General features: G+C 39.8%; 1 protein-coding gene across 3 annotated transcripts in view; it reads left to right on the top strand.

Moving 5' to 3' along the window:
• cdk14 (cyclin dependent kinase 14) overlaps positions 1–21,220 on the top strand; it is a 648,395-nt gene that overhangs the window by 162,075 nt on the left and 465,100 nt on the right. For all 3 annotated transcript variants that reach the window (XM_063044119.1, XM_063044121.1, XM_063044120.1), the window contains one exon: positions 3,112–3,357. In XM_063044119.1, coding sequence (XP_062900189.1) covers positions 3,112–3,357 — 246 coding nt within the window. The remainder of the gene's footprint in view (positions 1–3,111; positions 3,358–21,220) is intronic.

The raw sequence follows: 21,220 nt of genomic DNA, 5'->3' as shown, positions 1-21,220 counted from the left end.
GCTGGGCTTGTTTTATGGAGGTTCAGAAGGTATGGAGAAACAAGATAGTATTAAAGAAAGATCATTGTCAGATTCCAGAATTAATGATGTTGGAGTACAAAGACGAGGCCATTCAGGTGTGAATCTAGCCCAGAAATTCCAATAGACATTGCAACAGGGCAAAGATGACTAAGTGTTGGCCATTTGTGTATTTGAAAATCTGTTAACTGTGAGCCTAATTCATGGATTCATTTAAGGGAATGTTAATTGCCAAAGTCCCTTTGGAGCCAGTGTTATGGTGGAGATCAAGAGAGTGATCTTAGGTGCTGCTTTTTGTAGATGCGGATTATACAAGAATAACGGGAGCAAATTCATTCTGCGGGGGCTTTGTGGGAGAGTATAGATGCTTTGGGAGTTGGGTATAGGGACAGGTGTGGACAATGGAAGGAGAAGATTGCTTTGGGCTAGTGCTTGGGGTTAAAAATGACTGGAAAGAAAATGATCTGTGTGTAGGATGGCAGTGAGGAAAAGATAATCAGGGATAGTGCTATAATTGGTGTGGTAGTGAAAAGATGAGCAGGTGTATTCAGGGATGGAGGAGAAAACTTAAGGGTCTTTGTGTTGATATTTAAGCTTTAAATATTAAAGGGTGGTGGGCTAGTGGAGTACTTACTAGGAGTATGAAAGGCAGTGGGAGTATCAGTTGTGATTTGGATGTTGGTGGCCTCCTTGCCTTAGGAAATGACCAATGTCTTGGACAACTTGGTCTGAGTTCCATGTTCTTGATCCATGTCTTTTTGAAAGGAGCATGACATGGTGAATGAAAATGAGCTGTGGACCCTTGATGCGGGAGTCACATTTAGGGCACAAGGAGACACTCACTCACTCACTCATTTTGTGTCTGGCCAAAATACATGAATTATGTGAAATTATCTGAAAACAGTTATTGTGTTTCAGTCAGGAAAGAAAATGGAATTCCAGCTGCATAACTGGAAATATCGCTATAATAATAATAATTATTATTACTTTATTGTCGCCAAACAATTGATACTAGAGCGTACAATCATCACAGCGATATTTGACTCTGCGCTTCATGCTCCCTGGAGTACAAATCGATAGTAAATATAATAAAAATTTAAATTATAAATTATAAATAGAAAATAGAAAAGGGAAAGTAAGGTGGTGCAAAAAAACCGAGAGGCAGGTCCGGATATTTGGAGGGTACGGCCCAGATCCGGGTCAGGATCTGTTCAGCAGTCTTATCACAGTTGGAAAGAAGCTGTTCCCAAATCTGGCCGTACGAGTCTTCAAGATCCTGAGCCGTCTCCTGGAGGGAAGAGGGATGAAAAGTGTGTTGGCTGGGTGGGTCATGTCCTTGATTATCCTGGCAGCACTGCTCCGACAGCGTGCAGTGTAAAGTGAGTCCAAGGAGGGAAGATTGGTTTGTGTGATGTGCTGGGCTGTGTTCACGATCTTCTGCAGCTTCTTCCAGTCTTGGACAGGACAACTTCCATACTAGGTTGTGATGCACTGTAGAAGAATGCTTTCTATGATGCATCTATAAAAATTAGTGGGGGTTTTAGGGGACAGGCCAAATTTCTTTAGCTTTCTCAGGAAGTAAAGGTGCTGGTGGGCCTTCTTGGCAGTGGACTCTGCTTGGTTGGACCAAGTTAGGTCATTTGTGATATTGACCCCGAGGAACTTAAAGCTTTTGACCTGTTCCACCTGCACACCACCGATGTAGATGGGGTCTTGTGGTCCGCTACTCCTTCTGAAGTCAACAACCAATTCCTTCATCTTGCTGACGTTGAGGGATAGGTTATTGTCTGCACACCATGCCACCAGGTTCTTAATTTCCTCTCTGTACTCAAACTCATCATTACCCGAGATACGGCCTACAATTGTGTCATCAGCAAACTTAATATATAAGTTCGATAGAAACTTGGCTGCACAATCATGGGTGTACAGTGAATACAGCATGGGGCTGAGTACACAGCCTTGTGGGGCACTGGTGCTCAGAGTGATTGTAGAGGAGAGCTTGTCCCCTATTTTTACTGCCTGGGTCCTTTCTGTGAGGAAGTTGAAGATCCAACTGTAGATCTGAGTGCTAAGGCCCAGGTTCTGGAGCTTAGGAATCAGCTTATTTGGAATGATGGTATTAAAGGCAGAGTTGTAGTCAATGAAAAGGAGCCTTACATATGTGTCATAATTAGTTGAATTTCTAGCCTCTGTGTACATCAGTAATAGAGTCATTGAGAGAGAGCACAGAAACTGGCTTGTTAACCCACCAGGATCATCCAACACCCATTTTACACGAATCCTACTCTAACCTATTTTATTCTCCCTGCATTCCATTCAGCTGCAACACATGTATACAGAGATAGGGAGAAAGTGCAAAGTCCACACAGCACTGAACTTGAATCCAGGTCGCTGGAGCGAAGATAGTGCCTCTACCAACTGGTTTGATAACCAGAAGCAGGTCCATGTGGTAGAATGAATGACAGCTTTAATGAGATTCTGATTACAAGTATACTGCAAGAACAAAATAAAATCTTCAATTAGTTGCATTGAGTAATTTTGGCATGTTAATCTTATAAAATCTACATGATATAGTACTTTGTGCTTGTCAAGTGTACATATTGAATAACAGAATGTTACACTATCGGTTGAATGAAACCAGCTTAACATGTTAAATCATGCATGATTTAACATTATTCTTAAATATTAACAATTGAAACTTGAATCGTTTTTGGACAAAGCCTGTAGCGCAGTCAATGTTTCCTAATTTGTTGGAATGCAAACCTATCACTAGACCAGGGCTTTGCTCATTAGCATTGTTTGGATCTGCATTCTGGAAGAGTAATTGAAGCCTGTTATTCCACAGCAGCCGATAGTATAAATTATTAATGTTTTATACTGTAGGAGGCTCAGGAGGACCATTAAGGTTTTAGTAGTGCAAAGCTGCTTTTAAGCAGTAGTACCAGAATATGAATGTATTAGAACAAAATGGAGTGACCAGTAAGCAAAGAATAACATTTAGCATACTAAAATGCTATATTATGTTAAAATATTATTTAACATACTAAAATACAGTAGTTCTAATTGAATAACTATGACTGCATTTTTCCACAGATATGCGTTCAAAAGATGTCGACAAGAAATTCTCAGGCTGTGGATTCAGTTGTCAAACCATTGGATACCATTCCTGAAGACCGAAAAGTCAGAGTACAAAGGACTCAGAGCAGTTTTGATCCATTTGACAAGCCAACAAGTCAAGTGAAAAGGGTCCATTCTGAGAACAATGCATGTATTAACTTCAAGAGCTCCTCTGGTGGAAAAGAGTCTCCAAAGTTGAGGCGACATTCTAGTCCCAGTTCAGTAAGTAATTGTTCCTGCAATGCTGTCTGTCTGTCTCTCACTGTTAGCATGGATCTGAAATCCTGTATTTTATGTTCTTGATGTACTTTTTATAAATATGCACTTTTTGCTCTGTGGGAATTAATGAATTTTCTATATTTATGGATATATTGTAAATATGCTTATCCTTTACACATTTTGTTTCTTGAATTAATTCTAAAAGGTCAGTAATAGTCGCCAGGATGTGGGATGTAATTTCAATGGGAAATAAAAAAGGCATGTCATAAGGGCAATATTATGATAGTCATAGGGCATTTCAATATGCAGGTAGATTCAAAAAATCAGGTTGGTGCTGGATCCCGAGAGAGAGAATTTGTAGTATGCCTATGAGACGGCTTTTTAGAACAGCTTGTGGTTGAGCTTACTGGGGGAAAGGCAATTTGGATTGGGTGTTGTGCAATATACCAGATTTGATAAGGGAGGTTAAGGTAGAGGAACTCTTAAGAGGCAGTGATCATAATATGATAGAATTCACCCTGCAGTTCGAGAGGGAGAAGATAAAGTCAGATGTACTGTATCAGTATTACACTGGAGTAAAGTGAATTACAGAGGCATGAGAGAGGAGCTGGTATTTCTGGGGGCAATTTCGAAGTCGCTAGATAGAAACTTCCCAAAGATGAAGTATTGTAAAGGGAGGAGGAGGCAACTGTGGCTGACAAGGGAAGTCAAAGACAGCATAAAAGCAAGAGACGGCAAATAATATAGCAAAAAATAGCGAGAAATTAGAGGATTGGGAAGCTTTTAAAAACCAAAAGAGCGCATCTAAAAAACCATTTGTAGAGAAAAGATGAAATATGAAGGTAAGCTAGCCAATAATATCAAAGAGATTACCAAAAATTTTTTCGGATATATAAAGAATCAAAGAGAGGCAAGATTGGATATTGGATCGCTGGAAAATAAAGCTGGAAAGGTAGTAATGGGGGACAAAGAAATAACAGGCAAACTTCATAAGTATTTTGAGTCCATCTTTAGTGGGGAAAGTACTAGCAATATGCCATAAATACAGGAGTATTGGGGGCGGATGTAAGTGTAGTTGTTATTACAGAGGAGAGGGCGCTTGGGAAGCTGAAAGGTCTGAAGATAGATAAGTCACCAGGACCAGATGGTTTACACCTCAGGGTTCTGAAAGAGGTAGCTGAAGAGATTGTCTAGACATTAGTAATGATCTCTTAATAATCACTAGATTCTGAGATGGTTCTGGAGGTCTAGAAAATTGCAAGTGTCACTCCACTCTTTAAAAAGGGAGGGAGGCAGAAGTAAGGAAATTATAGGCCGGTTAGCCTGACCTCCATGGTTGGGAGGATATTGGTGTATATTATTAAGGATGAGGTCCCAGATACTTGGAGGCACATGATGAAGTAGACCAAAGTCAGCATGGTTTCCTTCAGCAAAATTCTTGCCTGACAAATCTGTTGGAATTCTTTGAGGAATTAACAGGCAGGATAGACAAAGGATAGTCAGTGGATGTTGTTCACTTGCATTTAAAGAAGGCTTTCACAAGATGCTGCATATGAGGCTGCTTAAAAATAAGAGCCCATGGTATTTCAGGAAAGATGCTAACATGGATAGAAGTTTAGCTGACTGGCAGGAGGTAAAGAGTTGGAATAAAGGTGTTTTTATGTAGTTGGCTGCTGATGACGTGGTGTTCTGCAGGGGTTGGCATTGGGACCATTTCTTTTCTTGTTATATGTCAACGATTTAGATGATGGCTTTATGGTCATGTTTGTAGACGATACAAAGATAGGTGGAGGGGCAGGTAGTGTTGAGGAAGCAGGCGGTCTGCAGAAGAACTTGGACAGATTGGGAGAATAGGCAAAGAAGTGGCAGAAGGAATATAGTGCAGACTATTTTCTAAATGGGCAGAAAATTCAAAAATCTGAGGAGCAAAAGGACTTGGGAGTCCTTGTGTAAGATTCCCACAGGTTAACTTGCAGGTTGAGTCAGTCATAAGGAAGGCAAATGCCATGTTAGCATTCATTTTGAGAGGACTAGAATATAAGGGCAAGGATATGATACTGAGACTTTATAAGGCATTGGTCAGACCACACTTGGAGGATTGTGAGCAGTTTTGAGGCCCTTATCTAAGAAAAGATGTACTGGCATTGGAGAAGGTCAAGAGGAAGTTCACAAGATTGCTTCCAGGCATAAAAGGGTTAATATATGAGGAGTGCTTGATGGCTCTGGGCCTGTACTCCCTGAAGTTTAGAAGAGTGAAGGGGTTCTTATTGAAATCTATTGAATATTGAAAGCCTAGACAGAATGGATGTGGAGAGGATGTTTGCTATAGTGGGTGAGCCTATGACCGGAGGGCACAGCCTCAGAATAGAGGGACATCCATTTAGAACAGAGATGAGAAGGAATTTCTTTAGCCAGGGAGTGGTGAATCTGTGGAATTGATTGCCTTAGGCAGCTGTGGAGGTCAAGTTATTGATATTTAAAGTGGAGATTGAGTGGTTCTTGGGTAGTCAGCGCTTCAATGATTATGGGGAAAAGGCAGGAGAATGGGGCTGAGAGGAATAATAAATCAGCGATGATAGAATGGCAGAGCAGACTCGATGGGTGGAGTGGCCTAATTTTGCTCCTATGTCTTGTGGTCTTGGTCAAATGAAGGCTTTGAACGTATTTTGGTAATGAAGTTCTTTACAACAGTAGGAGCAAGCTGGCTGAGAAATACAATATAATTTGGGCATGATCTTGGACTATGAAGTCATTGCTAATGTTGGCAAGATGAAAAACTTAAAGCTAACCTTTTTTTAAAAATTCTTGAATGGTGAATGTTAGGTGGGAAAATAATGGCAGGGTGAAGTTAATAGATGGAAGGAATTAAAATATGACATCAATACTAACAAATACAAAATACCTTGCAAAGTAATAACAATTTGCTTGTATGCATTTGTAGCTAGATTTACGTATTTTAGTTTCTCTGTAAATGATTTCTGTTGCAGTTTTCTGCTATTGTGAAATGGCCCTTTATACTACTTAAATTCTTTCTGTGCCATTCAGAACCTATGAATAATATTCAAATTTATATGCAAAATCTACAATTAATGCATTAGATTAACCACATTATTACAGGTTACATGAAATCAGCAAAGATCTAAAGTAGCTGGACTGCAATTTCAGCTTGAATGAATGTCGTGGGTAGGTCACATTGGAAAGATGTCTCCCACTTTAATTTCTCTCTTTCATATTCATATACTGAACTTCCCCACTTGTTTGCCACAGCACTCACAAATCCTTAATAATTTTTGTCCTTTATATCATTAATGTTCTTTGCATCAATTTCTTGAAATGGACAGCTCTGTCATGTAAAGGCATTACTGGGTGGTCTGAGGAGAAAATTCAAGGATATGCCTAAACCTCCTTGAAGAAGTGCATCATCCCCATGACGCCTGAAAATCTCTGGCATATGACCTCTCAAAGTAGAGAAGGTGCAATTAGAATAGTACCGAGAATCCTGAAGCCATGCATTGGGAGCATACAGAGGCCTTGTGAGAATCTCATCACAAATTGCCCACCTGTAGTGATTAATTTAGATTAATTGCAGATCTTCTATTCGTTGCCCCTACCTAATCTATGGAAGAGCTTGCAGTGTGATTATTGGCCTCATGAGCCACCTCGGAACCTGTACAAGCAGTGTAGAAATAAGTCAGCATCATTGATCTTTATTAACTACTCAAGATGAAGAAAATTTTTTGCAGAAGACAGCGATTAGATCTAATTTAGAATACCATTTTCAGTTTTTGTTCTCTTACACAGTGGTAAATATTGATGGTTTGAAAAGATTACTGAGGAGGAATACATGGCTATAATACATTGTTCACTGTGAAAAACTGAGCCCACATAATTTAGAAAAAGTACATGATTGGGGTAATATATTAATGTTAATAAAATAACAAACACATACATAATAGTTACATATTATTTCAACTGGATGGGTTAGGAAGGAGTAGCTGTCAAAATCTCAAGTTATGCCCATGTAGAACCATGTGATATTAAGCAACATTTCATTTTGCAGAATGGATGGCATGAAATAGTGAGAAACTCGGATGCAGAAAATCTCGGGAAAAAAAACAGCAAACACTGGTCAGCAGATCAGACTACATCTGTGGAAAGCAATATTGAGTGACTATTTCAGATCAAAGATCTTTCTTTCACCAGAGGTTGATCTTTTGTTTCTCACTACCCAGATGCTGCGTAATATACTGAGTGCATTCTCTGGCGTAGCTTTGAAATTCCAAACCTGCAATTGTCTGTTTTCTTTTCATATTCTGTTTACATGTATCCAGAGATTTTAAAGGCTTGATTGCTAACACTACTTGTACATTGCTTTAAATTAGAATTATGCACTTCCTTCAACAGAGCCCAAATTAGGTATTTGCATTCTCTTTGATTTCGTGTGAGCTAGATTTTAGCCCTTGGAGCTTCCAGAATTTTCAGCAAATTAGAAAAATGCACTGATGGTCTATAGTAAAATAAAGGTTGGATTGGGATGCAAAATCTCTGGAATAATCTCAATCTACTCTTGAATCTCCTATGCATTTTAAACGAAACCAAAATTGCTTTATGTCTGAATTCTTTTCATAGGTAAACTCTAGTCAGTGTTCATGAATAAAAGATGAAAATAAAAGAATTTGTAGAAAACTTTGATTAAATTCTATTTTAGAAATTGAATTTGAAGTTTATAATTTCACTCAGACTGGTGTGAATTGCAAATTGCAGTCGTACTGCATGGTGACACTTCTTCATTCCCTTGATCTTTCAAATTTGTACGTCAGTTGTAATATTGCACTTTGTCGCATTTTAATTTTAAAAATTCTCTTTAAGGCACAGAATGTCATTATAGATTTATTGTTAAACAAGTTGAAGTAATAGCAAATTAAATAAGGATATGGTTTAAGTGAATATCCTTATTTTCCTGACGATACAACTGAAAATAAAGAAGTATTGCATTAACTGTATGGAATGGTTAAGATTTTTACCGCTATGCTGTACATATTTCATTTTTGCAGTTCTGTAAGAGCAGTCTGTTCTGCTTTCAGCCTGTTTGGGTTTGAGCTGAAATCAGGGGCTTTGTTGTTCAACTTGGGTATCTGGTGTCAGCTAATCAGGATGGTGGAATTGGGAGAAGGTTCTAGAGAATGCTGGGCGGAGAGTTTTTGTGAGGGACACTGGTGTGGGTCGAGGTCCTTTTTTAGTGGGAGCTGGGAGAAGACAGGAGGGAAGATGGCTAAGGATGCTGTCCCTGTTGCACAAGGTGTTTTGTGCAAGGAGGAAGGACCAATACTCCCATGGGAGACCCTTTTGTTTGAGATAGATTTTGAACGCTATCTGGAAGGTGGTGTGTGCTTTCACACAGTCTGAGGGCCCAGCGTATGAGTTACAGAAAAGTTCAAGTTGAGCTCCAACTTAAGTGCACATTTGACTGTTTAATTACTATGGTCCCTTCTTGTTGTTTTAATAAAATTTGGTTGGTTAACGTTCATAAATATACTCACTTTATAATTGTATGCAGAGTCATCATCATCAGGTGCCATGCCCAGTTTGAGCTTTGACTGCCATGGCCCACACACTCCTGTTTCAGGTCAAGTGGATCAATTCATTGGTATTCATTGGTATGCAGTGGACAATCTTATTTATTGCCGATGGGTGATTGTGGGGGGGGGGGGTCAGTAAATCACACAGCATTCACATAAGCCAGGGCTTGGTGGGACCAGAGTTATATGTAAGTTATATGTACCCTAGACGTAGGAAGCTTACGAAAGGTGGGTTTCTTGCCGCGGAGTCCAGTGGCTGTTACTGAGGGGCTAATGAGCCACATTTCCAGAGACGCCCAGTAAAAAGGGGTTTCCTTGTGGGGGCATCGTTCAGGATTGAGTTTGTTGAACACTGTGTGATTGCTCTAAGAATTGATTAAGTGGGGTTGTACTTAAGCCTGCGTTAAACTACTTACTGTCCGGGGTACGAGGTTATGTACGCCGCAGGGATTATGTGTTGGTGCGATGCAAAAAGATTGCCTGTAACTAATGCTTGTGTTCTGAGTGGGGTGGATATCTGTAGCCCAGATGAATTGTTGATCAGATTTTGAGTGCTGTTAGAGGATTAGTGAAAGTCACAGTCATGGAACGGCAGTTTGACGAATTGGTGGGGAAGGATGTAGTGTTAGTTCAGACTAGCACTGATGTAACGGGAGAGGATCTGCCTGTTGCCCTTGGAGTACTCAGAGAGGCAGGGCCATGGGCTGTCCATACTTTTAGAGAAGAGTGGAGTGTTGGTGAAGGTGCCAGATTTGAAGTTGAGTTTCCTGTAGCTGAGGGCGTAGACCTTAAAGAAAAGTTGCTCTCGTTTCTGTGGATTCAGGGGAAGGAGTTGTCTGATGTGGTAGATCTACTGAGTTCTTCAGCTGTTGATCTAAATTCTGAGCTCGTTTTGACTAACACATCACTGGTTGATAAATGCAGAAGTGCATCTGCGGAGAGTTAGTTATTGTTGGCTGCGAGGGTTCTTTTTGTATCGCACCAACACACAATCCCTGCTGCCGTTGTGGGAAGCCTCCTGGGAGCATGTAAAGAGAGAAATGGAGAGAACTTTTTGAAAACCTTGTCCATTCATCCTGTGTTCAGAGCTGCTTTTGAGAAAGTGCAAGTTTCTTCTAAGCAGAATGATGAGTAGAAATGAGAAACTCTGTGGTGCACCAGTCTAAACTTGTCATGTTATGTCCTGGAGGAGTAGCTAGAGTGACAGGAACCCCAGAATTTTCCGGAATGTCTGAGGAATGGGAAAGAAGATTAACTAAGAAGATGATGCTACATGAAGATGCTTTGTCTACTGATGAGGCTGATGTTGGTTACTCCAGGAGTACTTGCCTCTCTATTGGAGCAACTGAGGACACCCCTTTTCGAGAGAGGTCTCACCGGTGAGCACCAGCGGAGGGTGAGGATGGTTGGCTGCACTGGCTTAAACTGACAAAAATTAAATTTGGTCATGGAGCAAGGGGACCTGAGCCGCCAGAAGACATGAGTGATAGACAGGGTGGGACACCCTCGAGGAGACATGGAGGGTCACAAGGGGTGGTTGAAGCTGGAGGAGCTGAAGATGGGATAAAGAGATCTCATCAGGAACTCCCCCCCCCCGCCCCCGATAGCCTGGCCTATGATGCTCCGGGGGAACAGAGTGTTGCATCTATCCCCTTAATGAGATGTCACTACCATACACAAATGGATTGGAGGTCCTGACTTCATGAAATTCCTTTGAAAACTGTTACTAAGGATGGCTTGGTAAGTTTCAAAGTCACAAGGGCATAACTATTTTTGGTGGAGGGGAGGGGAGCAGAGTGTAACACCCTGGTTAAGATTTTTACTGCTATACTGTAGGCATTTCATTTTAGTCGTTCTGTAAGAGTGGTCTGTTCTACTTTCAGCCTGATTGGATTTGAACTGGGATAAAGAGCTTTGTTGTTCAACAAAGAAATGTAGTGTCAGCCAATCAGGATGGTGGAATTGGGAGAAGGTTCTAGAGAACATTGGCCAAGAGGTTTTTGTGAGAGACACTTGGTGTGGGTCGGGATCTTTTTTGGCGGCAGCCAGGAGAAGTCAGGAGGGAAGATGGCCGAGGAAGCTGTCCCTGTTGTACAAGGTGCTCTGTGCAGATGAATGGCTTCAAGGAAGTTCAAGATGAGCTCCAACTTGTGCACAATTGACTGTTTAATTATAATGCATCCTTTTTGTTTTTATCTTTATGTTCTTTACTAACTCTTTGGCTAGGCGAACGTTTATAAATATACTCTCATTATCATTGTATGCGGTTTATGATCTGTTATTTCTTGCCAATGGGGCTGCAGTAAATCTCACAGCATTCACACAAGCCGGGGTTTGGGTGTGCGAGACATCCCAACCTCAGGAGTCTGGCGGGGCCAAGGTTGTATACACCCTAGAGGTACGAAGCCTGAGAAAAGTGGGTTTCTTGCCGTGAAGTCCAGTGGTTGTTAGCCAGGGGCTAACGAGTGGCATTTCCAGAAATGCCCGGTAAAAAGGGGGTTCATGTATGTGACAAAAATAAATAGATAGCAGAATCTTAACTGTGCATGAAGTAATGAACAATATGGTAACTGGAGTAATTATATCAAGAGTGAAAATTTGAGATTTTATTTCAATTTTAACGGTGTTTACTTTGTAGATAGATTAAATACCAACAAAATTTTAAATATAAATTTGTGTTATTTTTATTTGTGTGCATTAGTTTCTGTTCTGGCTATAGCATTTTAGATAGTGAACATGCAGTATTTTTAGCAAAATTGTATAGTGAAAACTGAATTCCAGTTTGAACGATTATCTTTTTATTTAATGACTGTTGTGATAAAGATGAGACTTGACAAAAGTATTTAATTCATCCAGTTTATATATAAATAGCAGAATTAAGCAAAAGTAACTTTTTTTCTACTGCTCTGTGATTCAAATATTTACTTATGTGCATCTGCTGACGTCAGCTTGTTTAATATAACCATCCTCAGTAGTGAAGCTCTGTGTTGTGGATGGCTGTTCAGTAAATAGGTTCTGTCAAGTAGCTGGGCAAGTGTATTAAATACATACCTCCTGATAATCAGAACTTCTTGACTCTCCTTTATGGAAGCTCAATGGCCTAGCATTCTGCGTTGTCCATATGATAAATTGTGAACTGGATTCAGATGAATCTGATAATTTGCTGGCAGAATTCAGAAATATGGCTGTAACAGTTGTTGTTTTGTTTTTAAGAACTTAATTTATTGCCTTCAGAAAAATGACTTTTGCCCCTTTCTTGTCTACAGACACTTGATTTCAATCCAGATTTTGATTGTATCTCCTAAATTGAGGCTGTGGAGGTCAAGTCTTGGGTGTATTTAAGGCAGAGATAGATAGGTTCTTGATTAGCCAGGGCATCAAAGGGTATGGGGAGAAAGCAGGGAGTGGGGATGACTGGAAGAATTGGATCAGCCCGTGATTGAATGGTGGAGCAGACTCGATGGGCCAAATGGCCTACTTCTTTTCTTATGTCTTATGGTCTTAAATCCTTCAGGTATCTGTGCAAAATAACATAAATACCGCTTTGCTGGTGTGGCCAAGATCCCAGAAACAAACAAAACAGATGGGATATTGCTTCTGTGTATACCCCTGTGCAGATAAAAGTATAATATAATATGTTTTTTTCCACTCTTCTTTCTCTTGCCCTGTAGTTATCATTTATTTTATTGGAGCAAAAATGGAAAGATGTTTACGCATTTTAATATTTATCTTTGGCGCAAATCTGCATCACCTTTAATTTTATTTTTTATTTATAGATTTACATTTTAAGTTATTGTTATTGTTTTTAATTGGCTTTAGACAGCAATTAAGGATTATGTATTAAGGCCAAACGGAGTCTTAACTGTAAATTTTCCACCAGTGTAATATTGGTTGACCACTGTTTGGAATCTGTTTTGGATCGATCAATTCTGGAGTTTAACATTATGTCAAAATCATCCAATTCTTCTATTCCAATAGCTTCCGGTTAATTGGGCCATTGGTTAATCAAGGCAGTGGCTTATTTGGGACAACTCTTAAAGAACAAAAACAAATTGAGAAAGCAGCCAGGATTCCCGTCATTTATTTGGGGACATTATGCCACTTAATTGGGGTAGGAGACTTGCAGAAGGGGTTATAACTAGAGTCAATCGCCTGCACTTATATGGCTGTTGGCTGCGACCCCATGTTTAGAGCGAACACTTTTTAAATAGTGTCAGTTGCATCTATTTGAGTTCAAGGAGCAGTGGTTTTTGTCACTGAGAGTTGGTGAGAAATAAGCCATAAGACAATTCCAAACTTTTGCTCACTGTGGTTTCAAACGTTGAGGCTTGGAAATGCCAGGAATGGCCATGAGAGAAAATGAAACAATTTCACTACTTCAATAAGTGAGAAACTATGATGAATTTAAAGATATTGATTATCATCTTGAATGTTGCAATGAAAATGAGGATTTGGAGGATGTACTCTTCAATAGTGTTTTATGAAGGCAGTTCATTATTTGCACTAGGTTTCTGCACTGATTTTATTTATTATATACATGGGATGCGAACTCTGTCGATAACTATTAGGAGCCAATACACAGTTTTATAGTACTGTAGTACCATTGGTAGTGGTCTAATTTGTTATGTATTACAATCAAATATATAACTTGTTACTTGTTTGTCTTTATTTATACCCTTTTAACTATTTCCATCCAACTTTGGCTCATTGGAGCAGCGAATTAATTGGGCTAAAATGTACTGGTCAATTAACCAGAATCCGCTGTATTTTAAGACTAGAAAATTTGTAAAACTGCTATTTGGTTTCCATCTAAACTCTGCATCATTTAAAAGTGTATTTTAAAAAACAAAATAGTATTTTCTTTGGAATGTTGAGACTTTCTGTTCCATAAGTGAAGTCTGTTTGAACACAACATGAGAACAGGCTCTTCAGCTCACAGTGATGCACCAAATAATTATGATATTGACACATTCTGTTTGCGCATATTCCATATTCTTCCATTCTCCAGTCCCTGCATTCATGTGCCTATCTAAAAGCCTCCTATACACCTCTGTCTTATTTACCTCCAGCACCACCCCTACCAGAGCATTTCACGTACCCACCACCCTCTGTGCCTTGCACATTTCCTTCAAACTTTCTCCCTTTCACCTTACTTGCATACTCTCTAGTATTAGACATTTCAATCTCTGTTTACTCTGTCTGTGCCTCTCATTATTTTATAAACTTCTATCAGGTCTCCTTTCAGACACCATTGCTCCAGCATAAAAACAATCCTAGTTTGTGCAACCTCTCATTATAACACATGCCCTCCAATCCAGTAAACCTCTTCTGAACCCTCTTCGTAGTCTCACATTCTTCCTTCGATCATGAAACAAGAATTGAATGCAATAATCCAGATCTGGCCTAACCAGAGTTTCATAAAGCTGGAACATAACTTCCTGACTTTTGAACTGAGTACCTTGATTAATAAAGGCAAATATGCCATATGCCACCTTTTGTACTCTATTGACGTGAGCAGTCACTCTCTAGAAACTGTGGACTTGGGTTCCAAGATCCATCTGCACCCCTTTAAGGGCCCTGCTATTAGCTGTGTACTTGCCCTTTTTATCTGATTTCCCAAAGTGCAACATGGCTCTCTTGTCCAGATTAAACTCTTACCTGTCACTTTCTGCATTGCATCTGATCTATATCCCACTGTGTCCTTTGGTAAGTTTCTATACTGTCCACAACCACACCAATCATTGTGTCATCTGCAAACTTACTAACCTAGCCATCCATGCTTTCATTAAGTCACCCTTCCGCTCTGAGCATCAGAGCTGATCGTGGCCACCACCCTGGGTGCTGCTGTCTACTTTCTCCGAAATAGTTATCATTTAACAGTATCCAAAATGCTACATTTGTTTTTGAGGTGAATGTCCATGGGGAATCCTGCATTATCTGAAAAGGTGAATTTTAAAGTCAAGCTTTCAGCAATTGCCCTTTGGGGAAAAGATTGTTTTATCGGATTACAAGAAGTAGTGAGCAGTAATTCATTTTTCTCAAATGCATTTCCAAAAAAATTATCCAAATATGTATACAGTATACAAATCTAAGATTTGTCCTCCTTTAGGCAGCCACAGACAAGGAAATATCGTGGAACTCATTTAAAGAAAACATCAAAGACCCATAAAAAGAACAAATCGCACAAACAGCAAAAAGCAAACAAATAACACACAATATTAAACATCAAACTGCAGTCCCCGAAATAGTCCAGGAATCACAGCCAACGTCACCAAGTCAGTTCACTTTAGCACTGTGTCGATGACTGCAGGCCTCAGCTGTACAGCCAGTTCCGCACTGAAGTGCCTCTATCAAATCCTGCAAATAGCCAAAAAAAGAGTAACCAGAAAAACTTGGAGCACGAGTCGCAGAGTCCTCCAGAAAGGAGTTCACAACTGTGGAGCGCGTTTAGATCTGAGGACATTAACCATTAAACTGCAGGGTCCCACAGCCATGAGCCGTGACGTGGGTATCAAACCTGCACCTCTTCCTTCCGGCAGCAGAGGGGGGAAACTGGTAAAAGACAGGCAGACGACGCCGAAAACCCACTGACATTCCACTCTCATCCTCATCGATTTCAACTTTACTCGACACTTTAATCGGTGAAGAGTAATGAAGCCAACCATGGGCTCGTGTTCTACCATTAGGAAACAATGGCCGCACACTCCACTTTCAATCTCGCCAAATTCCCCAGGAGATAGTGAAAGCACCAGATTGTTCAGTTGACCCAAAAACACATCATCAAAATGGAAATTACAGGCTGCAATTGATCGCAGTTCAGGAGAAGAAGCATATTAAAAAGAGAAGGAAGAAGTAGAAGTAGTTTTGTGAGCTATCTGCAGGATGTTGCTGTTGGTTGTGGGTGCCATTTTTTTTACAATAATTTGCCTTTTTGTTACATTTTATTATAGGCAATTAGTCGTGAAAAATAAATGTGGTTATTTCCATGGATTTTAGATACTGGAAGGTACCTATTTCTGAATTTAATATTCACATCTTGCCCTATAAACTCTCCTATAAAATTGTGTCATGATTATAGTTACTGTATTCAAAGTTAGTGTGGGCACGTGGCCAAGTGGTTAAGGCATTGGACTAGTGACCTGAAGGTCGTGAGTTCGAGCCCCAGCCAAGAGAACGTATTGTGTCCTTGAGCAAGGCACTTAATCACACATTGCTCTGCGATGACACTGGTGCCAAGCTGTATGGGTCCTAATGCCCTTCCCTTGGACAACATTGGTGTCGTGGAGAGGGGAGACTTGCAGCATGGGCAACTGCTGGTCTTCCATACAACCTTGCCCAGGCCTGCGCCCTGGAGAGTGAAGACTTTCCAGGTGCAGATCCATGGTCTCGCAAGACTAATGGATGCCTCCTATTCAAAGTTACTAATTGAGCATCGGAAGGCATAGGAGATAGAGACTTGGCTCATAAACAGAGTTGATTTTTACAGTAAGTGCACTGTCATCAGTGAGGGACCTTACCAATGATCTCACCAATCCAGCCCAAGTTCATACCTTTGTTGCTTATAAACCTTCTGCTCGTTAATTTGCACCTTGAATATCTCTGTAAACTCCACCTGTTCTCACACGGATATTGATTCTAAAGTTATCAATTGTCAGAATAAATCACATTTTATGTTGCCTGTACATGATGCCTCTGTTGTAAAAGGATGCAGGGATGACAAAAGGTGCAAAAAAAATCCTGATTACTGAAGATACTGAATACTTGTGCAGTTTTAATAGCTTTCTTGAATATTGTGCTGAACAGCCCACTTATCTTCTCATTAGTTCCTATGTTTTGTCATGCTAATGAAGCCATCATTGTGAGTTTAGGGATAAACAGACAAGTATGATTTAGCTTTGGGTGCAGACCTTTTATGGGTGGTATGGTAGTGTTCTGGTTAGCACAACATTTTACAGTACCAGCAACCTGGCTGCTGCCTGGAAAGAGTTTGTACCTTCTCCCCATGACCACTTGGTTTCCTCCCACAGTCCAAAGATGTACCAGTTGGTAAGTTAATTGGTCATTGTAAATTGTCCCGTGATTGGGCTAGGATTGAATCGGGATTGCTGGGTAGTGCGGCTTGAAGGGCCGGAAGGGCCTATTCCATGGTGTATCTCAATCAATAGATCGATGGATGGTTGGTTGGTCTATGAGTTACTTGGTGGAACTGAGCAAAAGAAAATGTGAGACGAGATGATGTGTTGAATCAGCTGGTTTGAATAGTAATAAATAAGAAAACAATGTTGGCTAAAATAACATGTACATTAGTGGTCGCCAACCTTTTTAAGCCCAAGATCCCCTACCTCAGCCTTGGTGAAAGGCAAGGTCTACCCGCTAAATCGTTTAGAGAAAAAACAACTCAGATTGTACTTCCAACTTGAGGCCTTTTATTTGGGCTAATTGTATTTGAATTACATAAAATGCTTTTGTCAAACTTTCATATTAATTCAACCAAGAAAACACTGTAACTAGCATATCAAACAGGCCACAGCTGTCTTGCTTTAAGAATATTACAATACTTCATACCTTTTGTAGTAACTTCTACTTTGAAAAAGGACCACTCGACAACTTCACATCCAAAGGAACAACTTTATCTGGGACGGCAAAACCATTGTGGCAGAGGGGCTTATACACACATGCACAGAAAAGACTGGAAGTAAAACCCCACAACCCCAGAAACAACTTCTGTTTACAAACAGCTTTCCGTAGTGGGAGTATTGCTATATTACCATTATGCTAATTGGTATTAACTTATCTTTATAATGCTCACATTACAACACTTCTCCCCCTTTAAATTCCAACATTCCCCAAATGTAAAAGAACTGGGAAACAAAAAACAGTGGTGCCATTATCTTGTGTACCTCTGAAACTTGTACTAGTGTCTCAGTAACAGTTTACCAACACAAAACACCTGAAAAACATGGCAGATTCAACATTCAGTCTAACAAAGGAAACTGTCCATTCAAATATTTAGTCTGTCAGGAGGTTTGCGAGGGTGCTGTGCTGCAACAGATGAAAATTATGAAATCTAAGTACAGGAGCTGTCTTACTGACAGACACCTCACAGACTGTCTCAAACTGGCTGTCTGTAGTTAAGAGCCAAATTTCAGGGAACTAGCAGAAAGTATTCAGCCCCAGTCATCACACTGAGTGGAACAGTCAATTTTTACTCATTTATTTTTCGTGTTGAAATAAAATTAAATAATAAAACATAGAATTAAAGGTGTTTTAATGTGAGCATTATAAAAAAGAAATACTAATTATAGTATTTTCGGGTTGCGGGGTTTTACTTCCGGTCTTTACTACTGCGGTGCATGGCGGGGGAGCTAGACACATGCGCACTGGGCAGAAAGAACGGAACTAAAACCCCGCAACCCGGAAACAATCTCTCTTTACAAACAGCTTTCAGTAGTAGAAGTATTGCTATATTACCGTTATCCTAATTAGTATTACTTATTTTTATAATGCTCACATTACAACTGTATTTGTGTATTTATTTCATTTTTTCGGGATCTACTGGGGAAGTCTCAAAGATCGACTGGTTGATCGTGATCGACCGGTTGGCAACCACTAATTTAGCCAAGTGATTCAAAGGTATTAATTAAACTAACAATATCGAAGTGAAGAAATGAAGTTATGTGAAGGACAGTTTGAGGGAGTGTCACTTAATTACATCTTTAACAATACTATGGCATGAGAGATATTGCATCAGAAGTGCCCTCGAGTTGAATGCCAATAGAAATCTGCAGCAATTTTCAAGCTTATTAAGAAAAATATGTTTAAAGTTAATTATTTCAAAAGATTTATTAAACACTCCAGGGTGAAATCTTGGCCCAGATTGAGTAGCACCAGAATAATTGCAGTATTGGCCGAGTTAGCCAACTCATGGGATTCAATGAGCATTAACAAAAGACAATAATATTTGGACTCCACGGTAGTATAGCTGTACTACATTGTGCTAATGGCTCTAAAGGAACCAATTACGATGCCGTATGTGAGGAGTTTGTACATTCTCCCCTTGACTACATGGGTTTCCTCTTGAGTGCCTTGCTTTCTTTCCACAGTCCAAATATGTACTGGTTAGTAGGTTAACTGGTCATTGTAAATTGTCCTGTGAATAGGCTAAGGTTAAATCGGTGAGTTGCCAGGTCGTATGACTCGTTGGGTTGGTATGGCCTGTTCTGCCCTGTACATCTAAATCAATAAATAAATAAATCTAATTACTCTGAAGTTGCTGATAGAATCACTGAGTAGTTTTGTAGAGCAAAAGTATGAGTTGAAGCCAAGTTTTTCCCAGCCTTGGCTGTTCTGAGTTACCAGTGTTCTGATACAACAATGAGGGATGTGACACACTGGCAGAAAATTGAATCCACATCAAGTGAACACTTCATCTCCCTTTTTCTCAAGTAGTGCTGTTGCTACTTGGCATTAACTCCCCTGCTTACTTTTGCCTGCTGCATCTCAACTTCCATCCATCAAAATGAAGCTAGTCGTAGAAAGATAGCATAGAAACAGGCCCTTATCAATTAAGGAAGTGCCAACCACCCACATAACTAACTACATTAATCCTATTTGCTATTCTCCCCACATTCTCTTACACTCCTTCTAAATTATATCACTCACCTACACATAAGGGGCCGTTTAACCTACCATCCAGCACATCTTTTGGATGTGGGAGAAAATTCAAAGGAAACTCAAGTAATTACAAAGATAATGGACAAACTTGATGCAGGCGGGGCCCAAGGTAAGGACTGAACCTGGTTTTCTCAGACTGTGAGGCAGCAGTTCTACTAGCTTGTGCCACCCTGAAAAATAAAATCAAGTGAATGGTAGTTGTTATTGCTTCAGTGAAAAATACAGATTTGTAAGGGTAAAGTTCAGAAACTGTCTCACTTTATATACCTTCAGGCAAAGAGACAGATTTTTCCTGACCTATGACAACATCATGACTTTCTCTTTTATTGATCTCAGCACCTGAGCTTGGACTTAAACAATAGGCGATTGACCATGATCGGTAATCAATAACAAAAATGGAAGAAGCAGACCCAAAAAAAAGGGTAGACAGTATAGTACAGAGCATCTTAAATATTGATTTACACCAGCACAAAATTAAACTTTACGTAATGACTGACCGTGAGTTAAAGCTTAGAGTTAGTTTGTTCTGATTGGTTACAGGTTGAAACTCTCCAATATTATAACTACATTTGTAGTAACTGTGACAGGCATCAGTAACAGGAGCAAATAAAGAGACCAAGTCAACAAAAAGACCTGCAATGATTTGATTTTGGATTAGATTTCAACAAACTTTTTTTTTTGGTGGGCTTTTTCAAATTTCAACGTATTTAGAGGAGTGAACGGTTGCAGTGCCTATAAAAAGGAAGTTTTCATGTTTTATTGTTTTAGAAGATTGAACACATGTGGGAGACTCTGAAGTCAGCTGGCAGAGGTTCTATGGTCCGATGAAACCAGAATTAAGGCCATCAGACTAAACGCTAATTGGCATAGGCCAAACACCGTCCATCATCTAAAACACACCATTCCTACCGTGAATCATAGTGGTGACTGCAACATTCTGTGGGGATGCTTCCCTGCAGCAGGCCCTGGAAGGCTTGTGAAGGTAGAGGGTAAAATGAATGCAGCAAAGTACAGGGAAATCCTGGAGGAAAACCTGATGCAGTTTGCAAGAGAACTGCAACTTGGGAGATTATTTTCCAGCAAGACAATGACCCTAAACAGAAAGCCAAAGCTACACATGAATGGCTTAAAAAATAAGAAAGTTAATGTACTGGAGTAGCCAAATCAGAGTCCAGACCTCAATCCAATTGAAAACTTGTGGCTGGACTTGAAAAAGGGCTGTTCATGCACGATCCTCATGCAATCTGACAGAGCTTGAGCAGTTTTGAAAAGAAGAATGGGGAAATGTTGCAGTGTCCAGATGTGCAAAGCTGATAGAGATCTATCCACACAGATGCAAGGCTGTAATCGCTGCTAAAAGGTGCATCTACTAAATACCGACTTGAAGGGGATATATTTTATACAATCAATTATTTTGTGTTTTATATTTGTAATTAATTTAGATCACATTGTAGAGATCTGTTTCACATTGACATCAAATTTTGAGTTTTTTCTCTTGATCAGTGTCAAAAATAGCCAAATTAAATCCACTGTGATTCAGTGTTGTAAAACAATAAAACATGAAAACTTCTGGTGGGGGGGGGAAGGGGTGAATACTTTTAATAGGCACTGTA

This window comes from Mobula hypostoma, chromosome 3 (assembly GCF_963921235.1).
Source record: "Mobula hypostoma chromosome 3, sMobHyp1.1, whole genome shotgun sequence".
Classification (NCBI taxonomy): Eukaryota; Metazoa; Chordata; class Chondrichthyes; order Myliobatiformes; family Myliobatidae; genus Mobula; species Mobula hypostoma.
Note: the sequence above shows the minus strand (reverse complement) of the source record. Positions and strands in the feature narration are given on the sequence as shown.